Source organism: Penaeus vannamei, chromosome 31, assembly GCF_042767895.1.
Source record: "Penaeus vannamei isolate JL-2024 chromosome 31, ASM4276789v1, whole genome shotgun sequence".
Taxonomy (NCBI): domain Eukaryota; kingdom Metazoa; phylum Arthropoda; class Malacostraca; order Decapoda; family Penaeidae; genus Penaeus; species Penaeus vannamei.
This window is the reverse complement of record NC_091579.1, coordinates 2,973,213-2,990,852: the sequence shown is the minus strand read 5'-3', so window position 1 is coordinate 2,990,852 and position 17,640 is coordinate 2,973,213. Positions and strand designations below refer to the sequence as shown.

At 51.2% G+C, this 17,640-nt stretch overlaps 1 protein-coding gene across 33 annotated transcripts in view; it reads left to right on the top strand.

Moving 5' to 3' along the window:
- Nucleotides 1-17,640, top strand: part of pum (pumilio) — a 259,778-nt gene that overhangs the window by 113,425 nt on the left and 128,713 nt on the right. For 2 of the 33 annotated variants that reach the window (XM_070143611.1, XM_070143626.1), the window contains one exon: nucleotides 1,743-1,769. The exons of the other annotated variants lie outside the window; for them this stretch is intronic. In XM_070143611.1, the coding sequence (XP_069999712.1) occupies nucleotides 1,743-1,769 (27 nt within the window). The remainder of the gene's footprint in view (nucleotides 1-1,742; nucleotides 1,770-17,640) is intronic. 33 annotated transcript variants of the gene reach the window in all.

Below are 17,640 nucleotides of genomic sequence, written 5' to 3'. Positions count from 1 at the left end.
ATAGGATATTAAACATGCGTGAAACAAGATGGTAATAAATCTGTGAGGTATATGCTTTGGTTGATTTTAGGTATTCAGTCGTGAAAGGGGTGAGCTCTTGTGGTTCTCTGCATTGCATTTCTTATCTCCTTCGCCCCCCCCCCCCATTTCTCTCTCTCTCTCTCTCTCTCTCTCTCTCTCTCTCTCTCTCTCTCTCTCTCTCTCTCTCTCTCTCTCTCTCTCTCTCTCCCCTCCCCCCTTCCTCCCTCCCTCCCTCCCTCCCTCTCTCCATCTCTCCCTCTCTCTTCTTCCTCTCTTCCTGTTCCTATTTTCTCAGTTCTTTATTCTATCCCAATGTCCTTCTTTCCTTCTCCTTTCCCCTTCTCCCTATCTTTTCCAATCTCTTAATCCCCCCTTCTCTAGTCTTTCCCATCTCCGCCCCTTCTCCCTCGTTCCTCGTTATTCCTATGAGGTATTTTTGCTTCGACGGTTGTTTGTAGTAGCACGTGTTTTTTTTTGTTTTTTGTTTTTTTGTTTTTTTGGTTCTGAATGTCGGGAATGTGTGCGTTAAGAGAGGGTCACAGCTGGCACTGTGAGTCACGTGGGTGGATGGCACTGCTTGGCATCCTTCGTACCGGCTCAGTGCCTCAAGGGAACGAAATGTGTTTGTTTCGGGCCTTCCGCTCCCTCTCCATCTCCTCTTTTTATCTCTTTCCGGCTTCCCCTGTTCCGCTTCCCCTTCATCCTCCCCTCCCATTCCGTTTGGCGATTTGCTCGTGTTACTGGTTCTTCTTTTTTGTTTTTTGTTTATCCATTTCCTTTTTTCTTGTGTCGATACACTTTTTCTTCCGTCTTCTTATTCAACGAGGCAGACATTTTTTTCTTTGCACATTATGCTATGAGCCTCCCTTACTTTCCCTCTCCGCCATCTACTCCACTTCCCTGGCTCTCTCTATCCCCTCCCCCTCCCCTCTCCTCCCCGCTTTCCCCTCTCATCCCCCTCCCCCTTTCGTTCTCCTCTCCCCCCTCTCCTCCCTCCCCCTCCCTCCCCTCCCTCCCCTTCTCCTACCCCTCCCTTCTCCTACCCCTCCCCTTCTCCTACCCCTCCCCCTCTCCTCTCCTCCCCCTCTCCTCTCCTCCTCCCTCCCCATTTCGTCTCCCCCCCCTCTCTCTCCCTCCCCCTCCCCTTGAACGTTTACATGTCTGCCAATAGCTAGTTGATTTTACTAGCTAATTGATATCGACAAGTTTCCGCAAGTGTCTCTTAAATGACACTTGTGTGTTTGGTAGCATATTTAGCCGGACTGTTAAAAGACCTTTTTCCTTAGTCTTCAGTCTTCCAATTTTCACGTTAGCATTTATTCGTGCTGTCTCAGCCTTCGTCTATTTTCCTTTTCCTTCACTTTCTCACTGTCTCATTTCGCCTATTTTCCCGGTTTATCGCACAGCTCCTCTTCCTACACGGGCGCCGTTAATTGTATTAAAAGTTTATCCGCGATGACTGTACACCCTTTTCGTGTGTATTTCTGCTCGATTTTGTATACTATAGAGCATTTATTCCGGCCCAGTCTAGTGTACCATTAACATGTGCATCGTAGCGGCTGTAGCACATGTCATGTTCATTCGAGGAGGGTTTCCTCTCTTTTTTTAGAATTTATAAATCAGGAAATAAGTATTCTGTGTTTGTTTATACTTGACATGTGATCTTGCATTTACCTGTTGTAGACAATATCTTATACAACGTGTTTTCTTTTTCTTTTCAGGTGAGTGCAGCGTGGAGCTCTTTTGGTGTAAGCTAAGTGTCCTTATGTTAAGTATTTCGTATTAGATTAGAAGGCTGTTAGTAGAAGTAGCTAGTAGGTGAGAGAGAAGTGTAGGTAGTAGGTGAGAGAGAAATGTAGGTAGTAGGTGAGAGAGAAGTGCAAGGCCGGCGTTGGTTCCGAGGTGTGCACTGGGATGAGAGCGCGCATGCCGATGTTGGTTTCTGCTCGTGCACATACACGCCATGTCGATGTTGGTGTCTGCTCGTGCACATACACGCCATGTCGATGTTGGTTTCTGCTCGTGCACATACACGCCACGCCGCGTTCGGGTGGAAAGCGTTGCGGCGATGCAGTGCTGGCGGCGTCGTGTGAAATATGGGAGGGGGAAACAGACCGGGTAGTACATTATGTATGCTCACCCATTATCCCCGCGTCCGATGCTTCCCCTTGTTGACAGCTTTTGGCCCTCTCGCCTAGGAACAACCCCTTTCCCCTCCGCTAGCATCCCTGCTGGTTGCCCCATGCCGTTAGGGTGTTCCCCTTTCCCCCCTTCCCCATTCGTTGTTTGCTTCTCGCCTTAGTTTGTTTCTCTTCCCTCCTTTCTGCATCCTCCTCCTCCTCCTACTACTACTACTACTACTACTCTCTTTCTCCACCACCTGTCTTTCTCCTCCTCCTCCTCTACCATCACCATCACCACCTCTCCTTCTCCTCCACCACCACCTCTCTTTCTCCTCCTCCCTTCCCAATTTTGACGAATTTCTCTTCGTTTTATCCATCGCCCGAACCCCATCACGTTCGAACCAGTCCCTCGGAGCCCCTCCCTCCGTGTCGGTAGTAGTCCTCTCCGCGCGTTCCCGCCAATAGTCTCCCCTCTTCACCCCTCGCTCTCTGTCTAGCACTGCCTTCCCGCCCTAGCAGGCTCAGACTCGCCAGGGTCCCGTGTTTCCCTTACTCTCACTGTCCCATCAACTTTATTAGTGAGCACTCTCCCTCCACACCGCTGGTGGCGAGCGCCGTCTCTCCCTCCTCCTGGCCCTCCATGAGTCTACACCCTTGGCAACTAGCATTCCCGACCAGCCCCGGCGCGTGATAGCGTTTCACGCGGGCTCCTTTCTAGGCCTATCTCGAGGAAGGCTTCCTTGGCGTTCGGCAGCGGCAGTAGCCCTTTGGTGGTAACTGCGTATCTACAACCCATACAGCCCAGTCCCCTCCCCCCCCTTCTCCCCAGCCCATCTGCCTACCTGCCCAGCCCATCATCATCATCGCAGTGTATGGCCACGCATCGGCAACTGCTTTCGGGACGGCTCACCTTCAGAGTCCCACTCCAAGATAAATAATCGAGTTACTCGTGCTTCGAGGCTCGCGTTGCCCGTCTTCTTTGGTCCTCGTCAGCATCCACGCTCCCCCCCCCCTTCCCCTTCCCCATGCTGTGCTGGCGCGCTGGTCGGATGCTTTGCTCGAATCGGTCTGTGGAGCTCTGTCTTGATCCGCGGCGCAGTCCCCGGCCTAGGCTACGAGTTTGCGGATAAAAATATCTACCTTCAGACATAAAAAGATCGGCAGACACAGACGCACACCTACAGTCATACGGTTATACTCGCTGCCCAAGCTTAGTTTATTTTTGACTTCATTCCCAGACTTCACATCTCTCTGAATTCTTGCTTAAACTATCACAGACGTTGTACCACCTTCCTCTAATTATGCTTTTGCTATTCCTTGTCTCAAGTTGCAACTTTTGTGGCTCTTTCCCGGGAAATGTACGTGTGCTTAGGGATGGAGAAGGGAATCCTACCCACGCCGCCCTCCTCCCCTCCTTTTCCTCGGTCCTTGCTTTGTTCCTGCCACCTGCTGCCCCTCGCTCGCCCGGCCTTTTAGCCATGTCTGTACCTGGCTCACCCCCTCCCTCCTCCTCCTCCTCCTCTTCCGCTCTTCGCCTGCTTCAGTATCTCCCCGGCTCTCTGCTCTCCCGTCTCTGTGTCGTCTTTCTCGTCCGTCTCGCCTGGGGCCTGGCATTTCATCGGCAGAAAGAACCAGCGTGTTTACATTCGAATTCGTCATTTTTATACAATCGCGTCGCCACGCTATAATTCCAGCATAGAAATTATCATTCTTTCATAGTCCGACCATTCTTTCGTTCCTCTCGATTCTCACTGTGCCTATCCTGGTTCATCATACTCTTCCAAGGATAGAAGTAGTTTTGGTGCAGTGTATTTATTGCTTGGTTTATATTGTCAGAATGACTGGTTGGCTGAGCGCGTGACGGATGTAGATATTGTCTTGGAGAGATAGAACCGTAGAGAGAGAGAGAGAGAGAGAGAGAGAGAGAGAGAGAGAGAGAGAGAGAGAGAGAGAGAGAGAGAGAGAGAGAGAGAGAGAGAATGGAGTCCGGCAGACATGGAAACGGATGGACGAGGTCGAAGTGCAAGTACAAGGAGCTGGAAGCGTGAGCGATAGCGGGGTACTCCTGAGGGAGGCGCGACAGGGAAGTGGTGATGGGAGTATCGATTTTCTTGTGGGTTCCCCCTGGCTGGAAGCTCTCACGGGCGGCGGGCGGGCGGGCGGGCGAGCGAGCGGGCGGCGCCGATGGAGGGAGTTTCGTATGAGTACCGCATCCCCTTTGCCTACCTGCAAAATTAACCCTGTTTGTCCTTGCTCTTAACCCTCCGCCATTCATTGCTTTCCTATTTGTTTCATTTCTAATGTCTTCCTTCTCTCGCATCTCTACCCTGATCACGTTAGTGTTACAGATCCCCGGGATTATTATATCATACGCTGATTAAAGTGGCCTAACTAATTTATGAAAGTTTGCTTAATAGTCTCCGGTTCGACAGGCAGCCCACCGCGAACCTCTGGCTGTGTCTCCTTAATGTTAACGCAATCTTTTCCTGTGGCTGTGCGTGCGAATGCGTGAGCGAGCGCCAGCGAGGGAGCGACCCTCGCATGTGGGGGGGGAGGGGAGCTCCACCGTGCGAGGGGGAAGGGGGCGGCAGCGGGACGTGATTTCGCGGCGGACCGGGCGACCAGCGTGACGGAGAGGGAGGGAGGGAGGGACGGACGGAGGGAAGGATGTGGCGAGTCCCTTGGATGCTGTCTGGCGAGGACTCGGGCGAAGTGGCGCTCAGATCCGGCATGCGGCAGTTTCCTGTGGCAAAGCTTTAGAGATGGGGACAAGTGGAGAGAGGGAGGGAGGGGGTGGAGGATGATCGGGTGACGTCACAGTCCTTATAGAGTGACACAGCCCTCCCGAGAACCAGTCTTGGGTGACGCCAGCTCATGGTTGTGCTTTTTGCCTGCTTACTCTTTTCCTCCTCCTCCTCCTCCTCCTCCTCCTCCTCCTCTCTTCCCATTTGCCTGCTTGCCTGCCAGGCCTATCTTAACAGCCGAACCATGACGGTGTTGATCCCTTCGCGCGCTTGCCTAAAGGTGAGAACTTGAACGCGAGGATTCTTACCGGCGGACTCGGGAGGCTGTTACTCATGCGGTACTTGGCGTCTGCTTTGGCTTGGCTTGCTTGGCTTGCTTGGCTTGCTTGGGTTTACCTTTAGAGAGCTGAAGTTGGGCGGGCGTTGTGGCTGCTAAGACAACCTCTCAGGGGTGTGTGTTAATCTTACCGTCTCTCTCTCTCTCTTTCTCTCTCTCTCTCTCTCTCTCTCTCTCTCTCTCTCTCTCTCTCTCTCTCTCTCTCTCTCTCTCTCTCTCTCCCTCTCTCTCCCTCCCTCCCTTCCCTCTCTCCTCTCTCCTTCCCTCTCTCTCCCTCTCTCCCTCTCCCTCTTCCCTCCCCTCCCCTCCCTCTCTCCCTCACCAACCCTCCCCTTCCTCTCTCCCTCACCAACCCTCCCCTCCCTCTCTCCCTCCCTTTCTCTCTTTTCCTCTCCTTCCCTCCCTCGCCCCCTCTCACTCTCCTTCCCCTGTCCTTAACTGTACTATCCCTCCCAGTCAGAATATTTATATCCTTTCTCAGACAAGGGCTATTAATATCTTGTATGTTTATAAAGTTTGACTAACTTAAGATTGACGCTAGATGTATGCGTAAGATTGAGAGTAAACGAACTAAACGATGATGTTGTAATTGTAGCACACGAGAAGTTGGAGTTTAACTTGCTATAGTTTCTATATCCTTATTCTGATAAGACCAGGGTTATAAGGAAATCATTGAGTAACACTGTCATGGATGGGAGAAGACGTGGGAAAAGCCCCTCTGTTGTGGTTGACGTCGTGGCCCGGTTACCGCCGCCGCCGCCACCACCACCCACACCCGCGACACTGCGCCTCTTGCCTTTATTAGTGCCACTTTATCCCTACGCTCTTCGCAGAGGAGTGACTGCTCTCTGCCGTGCTTGTGCAGAAGACCCAAACAAGTTCCGTTTCTTTTTGAAGTGTTCCTTAACAGGTCTGACTTGTTGAGACAAATGCATGTGACCTTTCCCACACCCATTAGCTGTTAAAATGTATTTAATTTCCCCCCTTCGTAGCTTGGAGGAGGAGGAGGAGTGCCTCGACGAGCGCCTCGCTTCCTAGCTCTTGTGCATTTGTTCCTGTTGGGGCGCCTTTGAAATGTGTTGCAGGCGAATGCGGGGGTATGGCGTAGGGGTCTCTGTTAGCTGTGTATCTGTTGTTGTTGTTGTTGTTGATTGGATATCGAGTTATTTTTTATAGGAGGGATATTCACTACACAAGACCTGTCCAGTTTGTCATATTTTTATTTAAGAGCCAAGATATTTAGCTGCCAAGCAAGGCCATCCTGGTGCCACATCCTGTTCATTTTTCATGCGTGGAGGTACTCTGGCTGCGGGTGAATGATGTTGACCTTTGTAATAACGGGCCGACTGTATGGATACTAGGGATTATATACCGGAACCAAGTGCAGGCTGTGATGCGGGTCAGATCACCTCGTAAATGTAAGGGGTCTACGGCAGAAGACTTTGCTGTTGTGCTTATCGCGATGGGATGCTCTTTTCTCGTGATCCGGGCGCGGGTAACCTGCGTGTTGTTAGATGAAGGACTCAAAAATGGGTTTATTATTTAACTAGGTATTTTTGCGGGGTTGTGATGGCTAGGAGTAAGCGCGCTGCATGACACAATTCAGTGATTTGTCAATATTGGCGTTGTCATTAAGTTAGCTGTTATTAAAGCGAGTACTAGAATGTTGATAAGTGTGAGGTGTAAAAAAGATAATGATTGGATATGTTCAAATATTTTTATTATATTTTCCGTAGTTGTTACCATGCATAGGATGCAGGCGGGGAAAACACGGCATGAAGAGTTCTGGCGACTGCCTTTGAACTGTACCTGCGGCAAGAAGCAAGTGGGGGATGTTTGGGATTAGTCGGTGTGTGTGAGGGGGAGGGGCAGGCTTGTCGAGCAGATGACCACTTTGCCAAGACCTCGCACAGCCTTTGTGCGTGTTTCGCCTCGCTCTCCTCGCCTCTCCCCTCCCCCCTTCCCCTCCCCAACCTGCCTCATCTACTTAAACAGATAGACATGTGGGAAGAGATGAATTACGGGTCTGGTATTCATACAAAGAAAAAATCAATTTGAAGCTGCTCGCCGGGGGAGTATCGAAGACCAGAGCAGCGACTGTTGTTGGTGAAAGCGACCAGAAAGCGGTGTAAAAAGGACAGACTGAGGGGTTGCAGCAGCATGGCAGCAGCGGTCGGGGGGAGGGAGCCAGGGAGGGTATGTTTGGGGTGGGGGTCGAGGGCATCGGCATCCAGGTGTGAATGCCGTGAGGCATGAAGTTAATGGTACTCGCCGGACAGATAAAACCGAGAAAGAGTGTTCAGGTAAGAGTTCGCGTGCGAGAGTGGCTGTGACGGCACTTGTAGGGAAATTGTCATCTTGTCAAAATGTGAAGCGGCCAGAACAGCTTTTTCGAGGTTTCTTTTCCCCTTCATCCCGGGATGAATATAAAAATTACCATGCGGAAGATTTTATTTCGATTTTTTTGGTGAGGCTTGAGAGAAAGGAATCCATCCTGGCGTGAGAGACCGACAGAATCCAGCGAAGAAAGATGAGCAAGGGGAGGGTGGCAGGCGGGATGCACGAAGGGCCGATTGGACGAGGGACGGGTCGAGGGGAGAAGGCGAAGAGGAGGAAGGGAGTGAGATTTGGGGGTAGTCATCTCGTGAAAGAGGCGGAGGGGAGGGGAGCAAAGGACGCACGAACACGAAGCAGAAGGACGCGGGTACGTGTGGGAAGGAGAGAAAGGAGAGTCTGGCTCCTCTGTGGGCGGGGGAGGAAGCCCATGCTGCAGCGGGGGAGGAGAATAGCCATCTTCACAAGAAGGGAAGACAAGCTCGTCATAAAGAATTCGGGAGCTAGATGAACCGATCCCAAACCTCGTCTGATTGGGAACAATTTGTTTTTGAATGTCCAGTCATGTGCGAAACGGGTGGAATGAGAGACAAGCCCCGATAGGAAAGCGGAGAGCTGCAATTAAAAAAGTTTGAGGTGGCGCGGAGGGAGGGAGGGAAGGACGGAGGGAGGGAGGGAGGGAGGGAAGGACGGAGGGAGGGGGGAGGGGGGAGGGAAGTGGCGACGGCGGCGAAAGATCACCAGTCATCTACAAGGCAAAGGATAAGGATGAGGAGGAGGACGAGGACGAGGAGGTCGAGAAGGGTAAAAGGTAGTGGTCCAGTAATGAAAAGGTGAATGACGGGGTAGTGAACCATTGCGGTGCCGGCAGGGAGGGGAGGACGTGGCGAGGGTGAGAAACAAAGACAGCAGGACCGGCAGCCGTATCAAGTGAAACAACCTCCCGCTCCTCACGCACACTCGCCGGGGGAGGAGGGCTCGCTGAGGGGTTCCGTCAGGGCGCCGCCGCTTGCTGCTATCTCGAATTTTGATGCGCTGAATAACAGGGCAGTCAAGAGTGTTTGGAGAGAGAGAGAGAGAGAGAGAGAGAGAGAGAGAGAGAGAGAGAGAGAGAGAGAGAGAGAGAGAGAGAGAGAGAGAGAGAGCCCGCCTGGCACGTGGGGAGAGAGCGAATGAGGGCGGTTGGGGAGGGGAGAGGATCGGTAGGGGTCTTGGCGGCAACCCTTGGGTCCGCCTCCCCCTCCCACCCCTATCCCCCCCGTGACCCCGGCCGTGTTTCCGCAGTCACAGTCTCTCCCGCTCCACTGCCCGTGCCGGCTCCTGCCGTCATACACGTTCATGCCCGCTATTTCCTACTCGCCTCATGCACACTTTCCACTCAACTCGGCCACCATTTATTGGACAATGCTTCGGATTCCTCGGCATGTTCAATAACCCCCGGGAGACCCTCCGAAAAACACGCATGCGGGCGGGTAATGTAGCTTTTGAAGCGGTGATGTAGTCTTCAGGAGACGAGGAGTTCAAATAACAATGCCCGAGTTTGAGCACCTTCTCCTGACCTCCCGGGCCATCGTTGCAGCTGTCGATTCCGCGTGTTCCTGCCCTTCCTGCTGGGGCTGTCTCCGGCCCGCGCGCTGAAGCAGAAGGGCGGTCTTAGGCATCTGTTGTAGATTCTTCCCCTACCTTGGATGGGATTCCCCTCCGCCTCTCTCTCTCTCTCTCTCTCTCTCTCTCTCTCTCTCTCTCTCTCTCTCTTTCTCTTTCTCTTTCTCTTTCTCTCTTCTCTCTCTCTCTCTCTCTCTCTCTCTCTCTCTCTCTCTCTTCTCTTTCTCTTCTTTCTCTTTCTCTTTCTCTTTCTCTCTTTCTCTCTCTCTCTTTCTTTCTCTCTATCTCCTTCTCTCTCTCTCTCTCTCTCTCTCTCTCTCTCTCTCTCTCTCTCTCTCTCTCTCTCTCTCTCTCTCTCTCTCTCTCTCTCTTTCTCTCTCTCTCCTCTCCTCTCTCTCTCCCTCTCCCTCTCTCTCCCTCTCTCCCTCTCTCCCTCTCACCCTCTCACCCTCTCCCTCTCCTTCCTTCCCTCCCCTTTCTCCTTCTTCCCCTAGTCGGAATATGTTTATTTTGTCGTAAAACAAAGATTCTCTATCTCTCTCTCTCTCTTTCTCAATCTCTCTTTATTTTCTCTCTTCCTTCCTCCCACTCTTCCCTCTTTCCCTCTCTCTCAATTCTCCCTCCTCCTTGTTTCCTCCTTCCTCCTCCCTCCTTGTTTCCCTCTTTCCCTCCCCCCTCTTTCGCCTTCTTATCCTAACTCCTCCCCCTCCCTCCGTCCTCTTTCCTCCTTCCATTCTCTCTTGCCTCCCTCTCACTGTTTCCCTTCGTTTCTTCCTCTTTTTCTCCCCCCCCCTTCCTCCCCCACCCAACCACTTCCCCCGCTCCGAATAGGGTGCATTCCCCAGCTCGCCATGCTGTCTCCTCATGCTTAGTGTTCCACGGGTCTTTATACATATGAAGTTTCACTTTATGCAGATAGGAACGAGGTGTGATGTCACAGTCGGTGGCATGCCTTGTGAATTAAAGAGCAGATGAGCGGTACGGGAAATCGAGACCCGTCAGGCCTGTGATCTGGCGAAGGCTGGCAACTGTGTGGTGTGTTTATGCTAGCAGGCTTGCCAACCGTCTGTCACGCGGTACTCTCGACCTGTGCTGACTCACACGCTCTCTAGACTAGTCTCATACATAGCCAGCAGCACCTTCCACCACGTTGCGTTTTCTCTGGTCTCCCACTCGGTTGGGATCGCGAGTTTTGCCTACGTTTCTTACGTCCGTAACGCCACGTGATTACTTTCTCTCTCTCTCTCTCTCTCTCTCTCTCTCTCTCTCTCTCTCTCTCTCTCTCTCTCTCTCTCTCTCTCTCTCTCTCTCTCTCTCTCTCTGTTATTCGTTTGTTTTTTTGTTTGTATATTTACATGGTAGCTTGTTGATGGCGATAAGGGTTATTTGGTTTACCCCGTTTATATTATGGTAGAATGCGGGCCCTTTTTGTGAGGCATGTATAGTACTCTACTGTTAGCCTTCTTGGGGGAGGTCGAGGGGGGTAAGAGGGGCTATATATATGGGTGAGGTAGTTTTCGCGGATTTTTTTTTGTGGTATTAAACGAGCGCCTGAAAAAAAGAACTATCGTGTTGCCTTGTATTTTTCACGATTATTTTTTTAAGGATTTGATGGTATAATGAGTCTTGTATTTTTGCGCAGGCTTTTAGAATCCTTTGGATGTCAGTGATGGTCTTATCTAATTAGTTTCGCTTTTAACCTCGCCGACTATAAAGATGTCGCGAATATGCATGATATGGAAGTTGTTTCTTTGTAACGAGTCCTCTGTGAATTCTTAAAAGTAAGACTGAAGCCTTGATTGAGGTGTCGGAGAGAGGGGAGGGGGGAAGAGGGAAGGGGGAGACGGACAGCATTGGTATATGAAGGTGTATGGGGAGATTGGGAGAGGATGTACATATTTTTTGAGGAGGGGGACGTATGGAGAGAGAGAGAGAGAGAGAGAGAGAGAGAGAGAGAGAGAGAGAGAGAGAGAGAGAGAGAGAGAGAGAGAGAGAGAGAGAGAGAGAGAGAGAGAGAGAGAGGGGGGGATAGAGAGGAGGGATGGGGAAAGAGAGGGGTATGGGTGGATAGAGAGAAAGAGGGAGATAGAAAAATAGGGAAGTGGAGGGAGGGGAGGGGGGTATGGGCATGTATAGGGAGGGCGGTGACGTGTATGGGCATAAGGGAGCGCCCCAGAGGCGGAGTGGTCTCGATTAAACAGGCGGCCAAGAATTCGCCAGGAGTAATGCGGAAGGTCATGACGCCACCGCCTTGAGGGTGCCACCATCACTAACAACGGTTTTATTGATCAGAATAAGCTCCAGCCTCTCTTGTTCTGGCTGGTGCGGATGCCAATACTACTTTTTGTGTCTGTTGTGGTTTGTCTGTGTGTCTGTAAGTCCGCCCGATGCTGCTGCTATGTTTTATGGTGTTTGTATTGATTTATTTTCTAGTCTTGTAGCGTTTTGTATTACGTTTAATGAGCACGGGAAAAAAACGACAGGATTTGTGCAAGTTATAGATCTAGTAAACCGATGTACTTGAGTAACCATAGTCATGTTGTCATCTCACGACGACCAATAATCTCCCAAGGCAACACGGCCCTCACTGCTGTGCCTCTTTCCTGCTGGTGCCAAGGGTCGATTGCGGGAGGATCCAACGAAGCTCTCCCTGTTGTTGTTTTTTTGGTGGTACACTCGCCACGACTGTAATTAATCTTGGTTCTTATTTGATCGCATCTTCACACGTGTCACAGCGGAAATGACAGATTTGTTCAGATCCTCCCAAGTTGAATTGATATAAATTGGTGGATTTTTAACCGTCTTTCGTCCTAGGGGTTATTTGTTGTTTTGTCTGGGATCTTATGATGATGTCGACGTTCGGATTTTCTGTTGGTTCGTAAACATTAACGGTATAAACGGGAAAGGAATCAAAAGAACAGGGTGGTGGATGCCAAATAATTACAGCAACATCAGCGTCCATTGGAGAGGTACGGTTAGCATTGAACACATCAGTCATCCGTTTATGTTCCTGACAGATTACTCCAAACATACCAATGCAAGAGGCGTTGAGTGCATGCCAACAAGTGCCGTTAAGCGAATATAATATGCTTATCGACTAGCCATGAGGGGGACCTTTATTACGCAGGCCGGCGCTAAATCGTCCCTCTTAATGCCGACCATAAGTCTCTCTCTCTGACCCACATATCGTCGCGGATCTTCGTCGATGTCGCAAGATTCGGTCAGCGCCAGGGTATGGGTGACGGGCCATTGCCACCTGTGGTAGGGGCCGGGCGGGGAGGGAAAGAGGGGGGGACGGGATTGGTATCGGTATGCTTCGTCTTCCTCCCTCCCTCCCTACTTTTCTTCATTTTTCTTCAGTTTCCTTTTTTTCCTTTCTGCGTTGAGGATGTAGGTGACCCAGATGCAAATGTCCCGCATTACGTTTTGTTGGGAGGGAACTGGAGGTTTGCCGCGGGCTATTTCTGGCATTTTGAATTCCCATGGGACGCTGATGCTACCGGGGATTTTGACTTTAATGTTTCCGTGGGTCTCTCTCTCTCTCTCTCTCTCTCTCTCTCTCTCTCTCTCTCTCTCTCTCTCTCTCTCTCTCTCTCTCTCTCTCTCTCTCTCTCTCTCTCTCTCTGTCTGTCTGTCTGTCTGTCTGTCAGTCTATCATTGAATCTAACTATCTATCTACTTTCCTGGCATCTCTTCTCTCCTCATCTGCCCTGTCCCCTTTATTTCTATCCCGTCTCTACACTTTTTCTCCCACCCTTTTCTTTTTCTCTCTCCGCTCCACATTCCTTTTCTTTCTGACTTTTCTTTATTTTTTTCCTCTTCCCTTTCTGTCTTTCAACTCCATTGCCTTCTGTTTCCCCTTTCCTTCTTTTTCTCTCCTCCTCTTCATTTTCCTCTCCCTCTTTCCTTCTTTCTATCTCCCTCTTTCCTTCTTTCTATCTCCCTTTCCTTCTTTCTATCTCCCCCTTTCCTTCTTTCTATCTCCCCCTATCCTTCTTTCTATCTCCCCTATCCTTCTTTCTCTGTCCCTTTCCTTCTTTCTCTGTCCCTTTCCTTCTTTCTCTGTCCCTTTCCTTCTTTCTCTGTCCCTTTCCTTCTTTCTCTCTCCCCCTCTTCCTTCTTTCTATCTCCCTCTTTCCTTCTTTCTTTCTACCTCATTCCTTCTTTCTATCTCCCCCTTTCCTTCTTTCTATCTCCCCCTTTCCTTCTTTCTATCTCCCCCTTTCCTTCTTTCTATCTCCCTCTTTCCTTCTTTCTATCTCCCTCTTTCCTTCTTTCTGTCTCCCTCTTTCCTTCTTTCTATCTCCCCCTTTCCTTCTTTCTATCTCCCCCTTTCCTTCTTTCTTTCTCCCTCTTTCCTTCTTTCTGTCTCCCTCTTTCCTTCTTTCTATCTCCCTCTTTCCTTCTTTCTATCTCCCCCTTTCCTTCTTTCTATCTCCCTCTTTCCTTCTTTCTATCTCCCTCTTTCCTTCTTTCTATCTCCCTCTTTCCTTCTTTCTGTCTCCCTCTTTCCTTCTTTCTGTCTCCCTCTTTCCTTCTTTCTGTCTCCCTCTTTCCTTCTTTCTGTCTCCCTCTTTCCTTCTTTCTGTCTCCCTCTTTCCTTCTTTCTGTCTCCCTCTTTCCTTCTTTCTGTCTCCCTCTTTCCTTCTTTCTGTCTCCCTCTTTCCTTCTTTCTGTCTCCCTCTTTCCTTCTTTCTGTCTCCCTCTTTCCTTCTTTCTGTTTCCCTCTTTCCTCCTTTCTATATCACCCTTTCCCTCTTTCTATCTTCCTCCTTTCCCTCTTTCTACCCCCCCCCCTTTCCTCTATTCCCTTTCCCTCCCTCCCTCCTATTCCCTTTCCCTACTCTCGCTTGTTTGCGAACATACCGTAGTGCGAAACCAGGTGAGGTGGTGCGCGGGGAATGCCAAAGTAGACGAGAACCTCATGTTATTTTGCATTTCGTGCGATCAGTTCCTTCCGATACGTTGACGAGATACATGCGGTTCAACAGGCCTAAGAGTGTACAGGCAAAGAGGCACGGAAGCGGCGCAGGCACATTCCGAGGGCGGCCTCCGTGGAGGAAACAGTGAGGTAAAAGTATCCTGAGTCAGCGGCCGGCCGGGTGACTCACGCCCACCCACCATCATCGATCCTGCACACCCCGCCCGTCCCAACCACTGCAGCCACATACCCCGCCCACCACCCCCACACTTCGGTCCAGCCCACCCATGATACCACGCCCTCGCTCTAAAGTATCCCATCTCCATAGGGTGTTCATCCCCGGCCATGGCACCCGTCCCCCGACCAGTCGCCGTATTACGTCATGACTTAATCCTGCACAAAGTACCTCGCCCGCCCTGCCTTCCTTCCCTCCATTACGGGATTCCCACCGACCATTAAACAGCACAACAGACTACATTACACCCGCGGCCCTCGTAGTGAACCGCTTTGAGGACCACTAAGACTGCGGTTCCCAACCTCATAGGCTGTCGATGGTTCCTTTCTCGTCCGACCACCTATCCATCGCTGCCACGCCCCTTTTTTGTTGCAGAGCCCACGCTTACGTCCAAACCACTTAGTCGTCTCTTCGGCCGCGATGTACACGTCGGTAACCCAGTCCAAGCTCCACTTCGCCCCCACCCCCTTCCCTCATCCACACACCGTACACCCCCCTTCCCTCATCCACACACCGTACACCCCCCTTCGCCCCTCAGTCCATAGTGTTATGAGTTCATCCTTGCACCTGCCTGACGCCATCCGCTTGTTATTATTACTCTATCCTGTTGATTTTGACGTGTGGTATGACATCTCTTTCGTGTACATCCTACTTCTATGGCTTGTTTATTGCTGCATACTCGTCAGATTTTGTTTGTGATCTATTTGGTCATTGTCATTGTGTTTGTCATGTGTATATTTGCGTTTATGCAAATGTATTTGTTACGTTGTTAGCATTATTAAACCCCTAGTCACTGTCAAGTGTACAGGATCATGGTCATTGTTACTTGTCGTCCATCTCCATTAGGACCAGCTGACGATGATTGGGGGCATTTAGCGTCTTACGCCGCCTCTATCCGCAGCTCATCTTGCGAAGTTTCATTCCTGCGCATTTTCCTAGATTATCCCCCTCATTTTTTCGGACGCGGGTTGTCCATTTTCGCTGATAATCTTTACAAATCGTCTCCATTTGTTATTCGAAATCCATGGCGAGAACTTCACATGGAAATGCAAACCGAGAGATTTATGTTGGCTCGCGTTAGTGAGATTTATGTTGCGCCGCTTTAGTCTCTTGGGTGAGCGTGTGTGTGCCTTGACGAGAGCGGTTTGATCCAGCGTAGGAAGTGCAAGGGAAGGCATGTGGCCGAAGTCCAGGCCTCTCCAGGAATCGGTTCCACAGGAATGACGGATCCTGCTAGGAGGGGGAATTGAACTCTGTAGGATACGTGTCCTTGACTGGAGCAGAGGGGCGCGGCGCGTCGTGTCCGCCCAAGAGGAACCATTTGCCACAAGGACCGGCGGGTGGGCGTCTCGTTGGCCTCTTAGCTTGACACATGTTTAATATAAAGCCAAGGCTGCTTGAGATCACTGCTGCGAATGTGGGAGAGAGAAAAGATAAGCGACGGGCTGTGTCCGGACTCCTCGTGCATGCCGTGTTACTTCGGGCGGAGGGGGGGGGGGGCGTTTGGGGTTGCAGGCCAGGCTTTTTATCGAAGTTTTACCGAGGCGAGCCGGGGATCTCCTGCTGAGTTGACTGCGGCTTGTAGGTCTGTGTTCCAGGGCAGGTGACACCGTGACAGCGACGTGTCCGGAAGGTTTTCGCCCTCCAGCCCACGTTTCCTCCCTCGGGCGGCTCCGGCTTCATGCTCGCGCGCCCGCTAAGCTCCCAACCCCCCCTTCCCTCCTCTCCCCATTTGCCTTTCCAGTCCCTTCTCTATCTCTGTGGCACGTCCTCATTTTTCACAAGTTTTTTTTCCCTCCATATAACAACTTTCAACATCACAACTGTCCCGATGGTTGTGCTTTTTTATCGAAGGAAGAATTAATGGTCGTCTCATGACCGTCGCCATCTGCTCCTAACCACAACATGTCGAGCGCACCTCGCATGCCTCGCCTCACAACCCTCCGTGAGGTGCCTTGCCCTCGTCACCACCAAACAGGTAATCGCGTTGCACACTATTTGGAGGTGTTGACGAACGCCGTCTCTATCGGTGATTGCGTCGAAACCCTCATTTGGCTCTACGATGCTTTATTCATGCGGAAAGATATAAAAAAAGACAAGTACGATGTTTCTGGTAATCGAGGCGATAGGGAGGAAGCATGCAGGAATTCGCTGCTTTCCCAGGTTATTCAAGTGGTCATTATTGTTTTGGTGATGACCTGTAGGATATATTTATCAGAGAATGTTGCGTTGTTTGCATCCTCGTACAAGGTTTCGCATGTGGACTATGTGCCCGTGTCGCTAATGCCTGCGCCCTGAAGCCATGTGGTAGGAATGTGGCGCGCTGCTCTTCATTTGCAAGTCCAACAGCGCTTGTCACATCGGCGAGAAATCCAGGCTGTTGACATGGGTATTGTCTACTGCAAGGAGCTGTAAGCTGGCCGGATGCGACACGCGTTTTGCGAATGATAAACTAAAGCGAGAGGAAAGAGTGAAAGACGCGAAGGCGGGAAGCAGAGTGAGTCTCTCTCTCTCTCTCTCTCTCTCTCTCTCTCTCTCTCTCTCTCTCTCTCTCTCTCTCTCTCTCTCTCTCTCTCTCTCTCTCTCTCTCTCTCTCTCCCTCTCTCCCTCTCTCCCTCCCTAATCCCCTCTTTTTTCTTCTACACCTTCTCATTCTATCCCTAGCCTCCTTCTTTCATAACTCCAGCTCTTGATGCATAATTATCTAAGCGTTTCTTTGTATAAGCGTCAGTCAGCATAATCCATTTTTACACCGTCGCGTGAAGCAGCCCAGAGGTGTCTTGTGTGGTAGAAGAGAGCGTTGTCACGCAGCAGCAGCAGCAGCAACAGCAGAGGCGGCGGACGCGAAGGGGTCAGAGAACGACCAACGTGACTCGTCAAGATGAACCTCTTTTTTTCGTGCCCCGCGTGTGTGTTCTCTTTGGCGTCGGTGTCGAGATGGGGAGGGGGGGGGGGGAGTCGGGAGGCGTCGGAGGGATACCCCGGGATTTGGGAGAATTGGTATGGTTGGGCAGGCGAAGTCACGCTCTGTTGGTTGCGGAGGAGAGTTATTGCCCGAAGCGATCGTGGTGGCGCTGTTGTTGGTAGTGAACCTGCCACGGCTCCACCCACACGGGCCATCCTACTCTTCCTCCTGCCCGCCCGCCCGCCCGCCCGCTCGCCTGCCCGCCGCGTGTGCTGGATCACGACCTCGTGGGGAGCGGGAGAGTTCAGGTCTCACAACAACAGCAGTTCATCCGTTTCATCTCGACCCCTTTGCAGACACCCTCTCTCTCTCTCTCTCTCTCTCTCTCTCTCTCTCTCTCTCTCTCTCTCTCTCT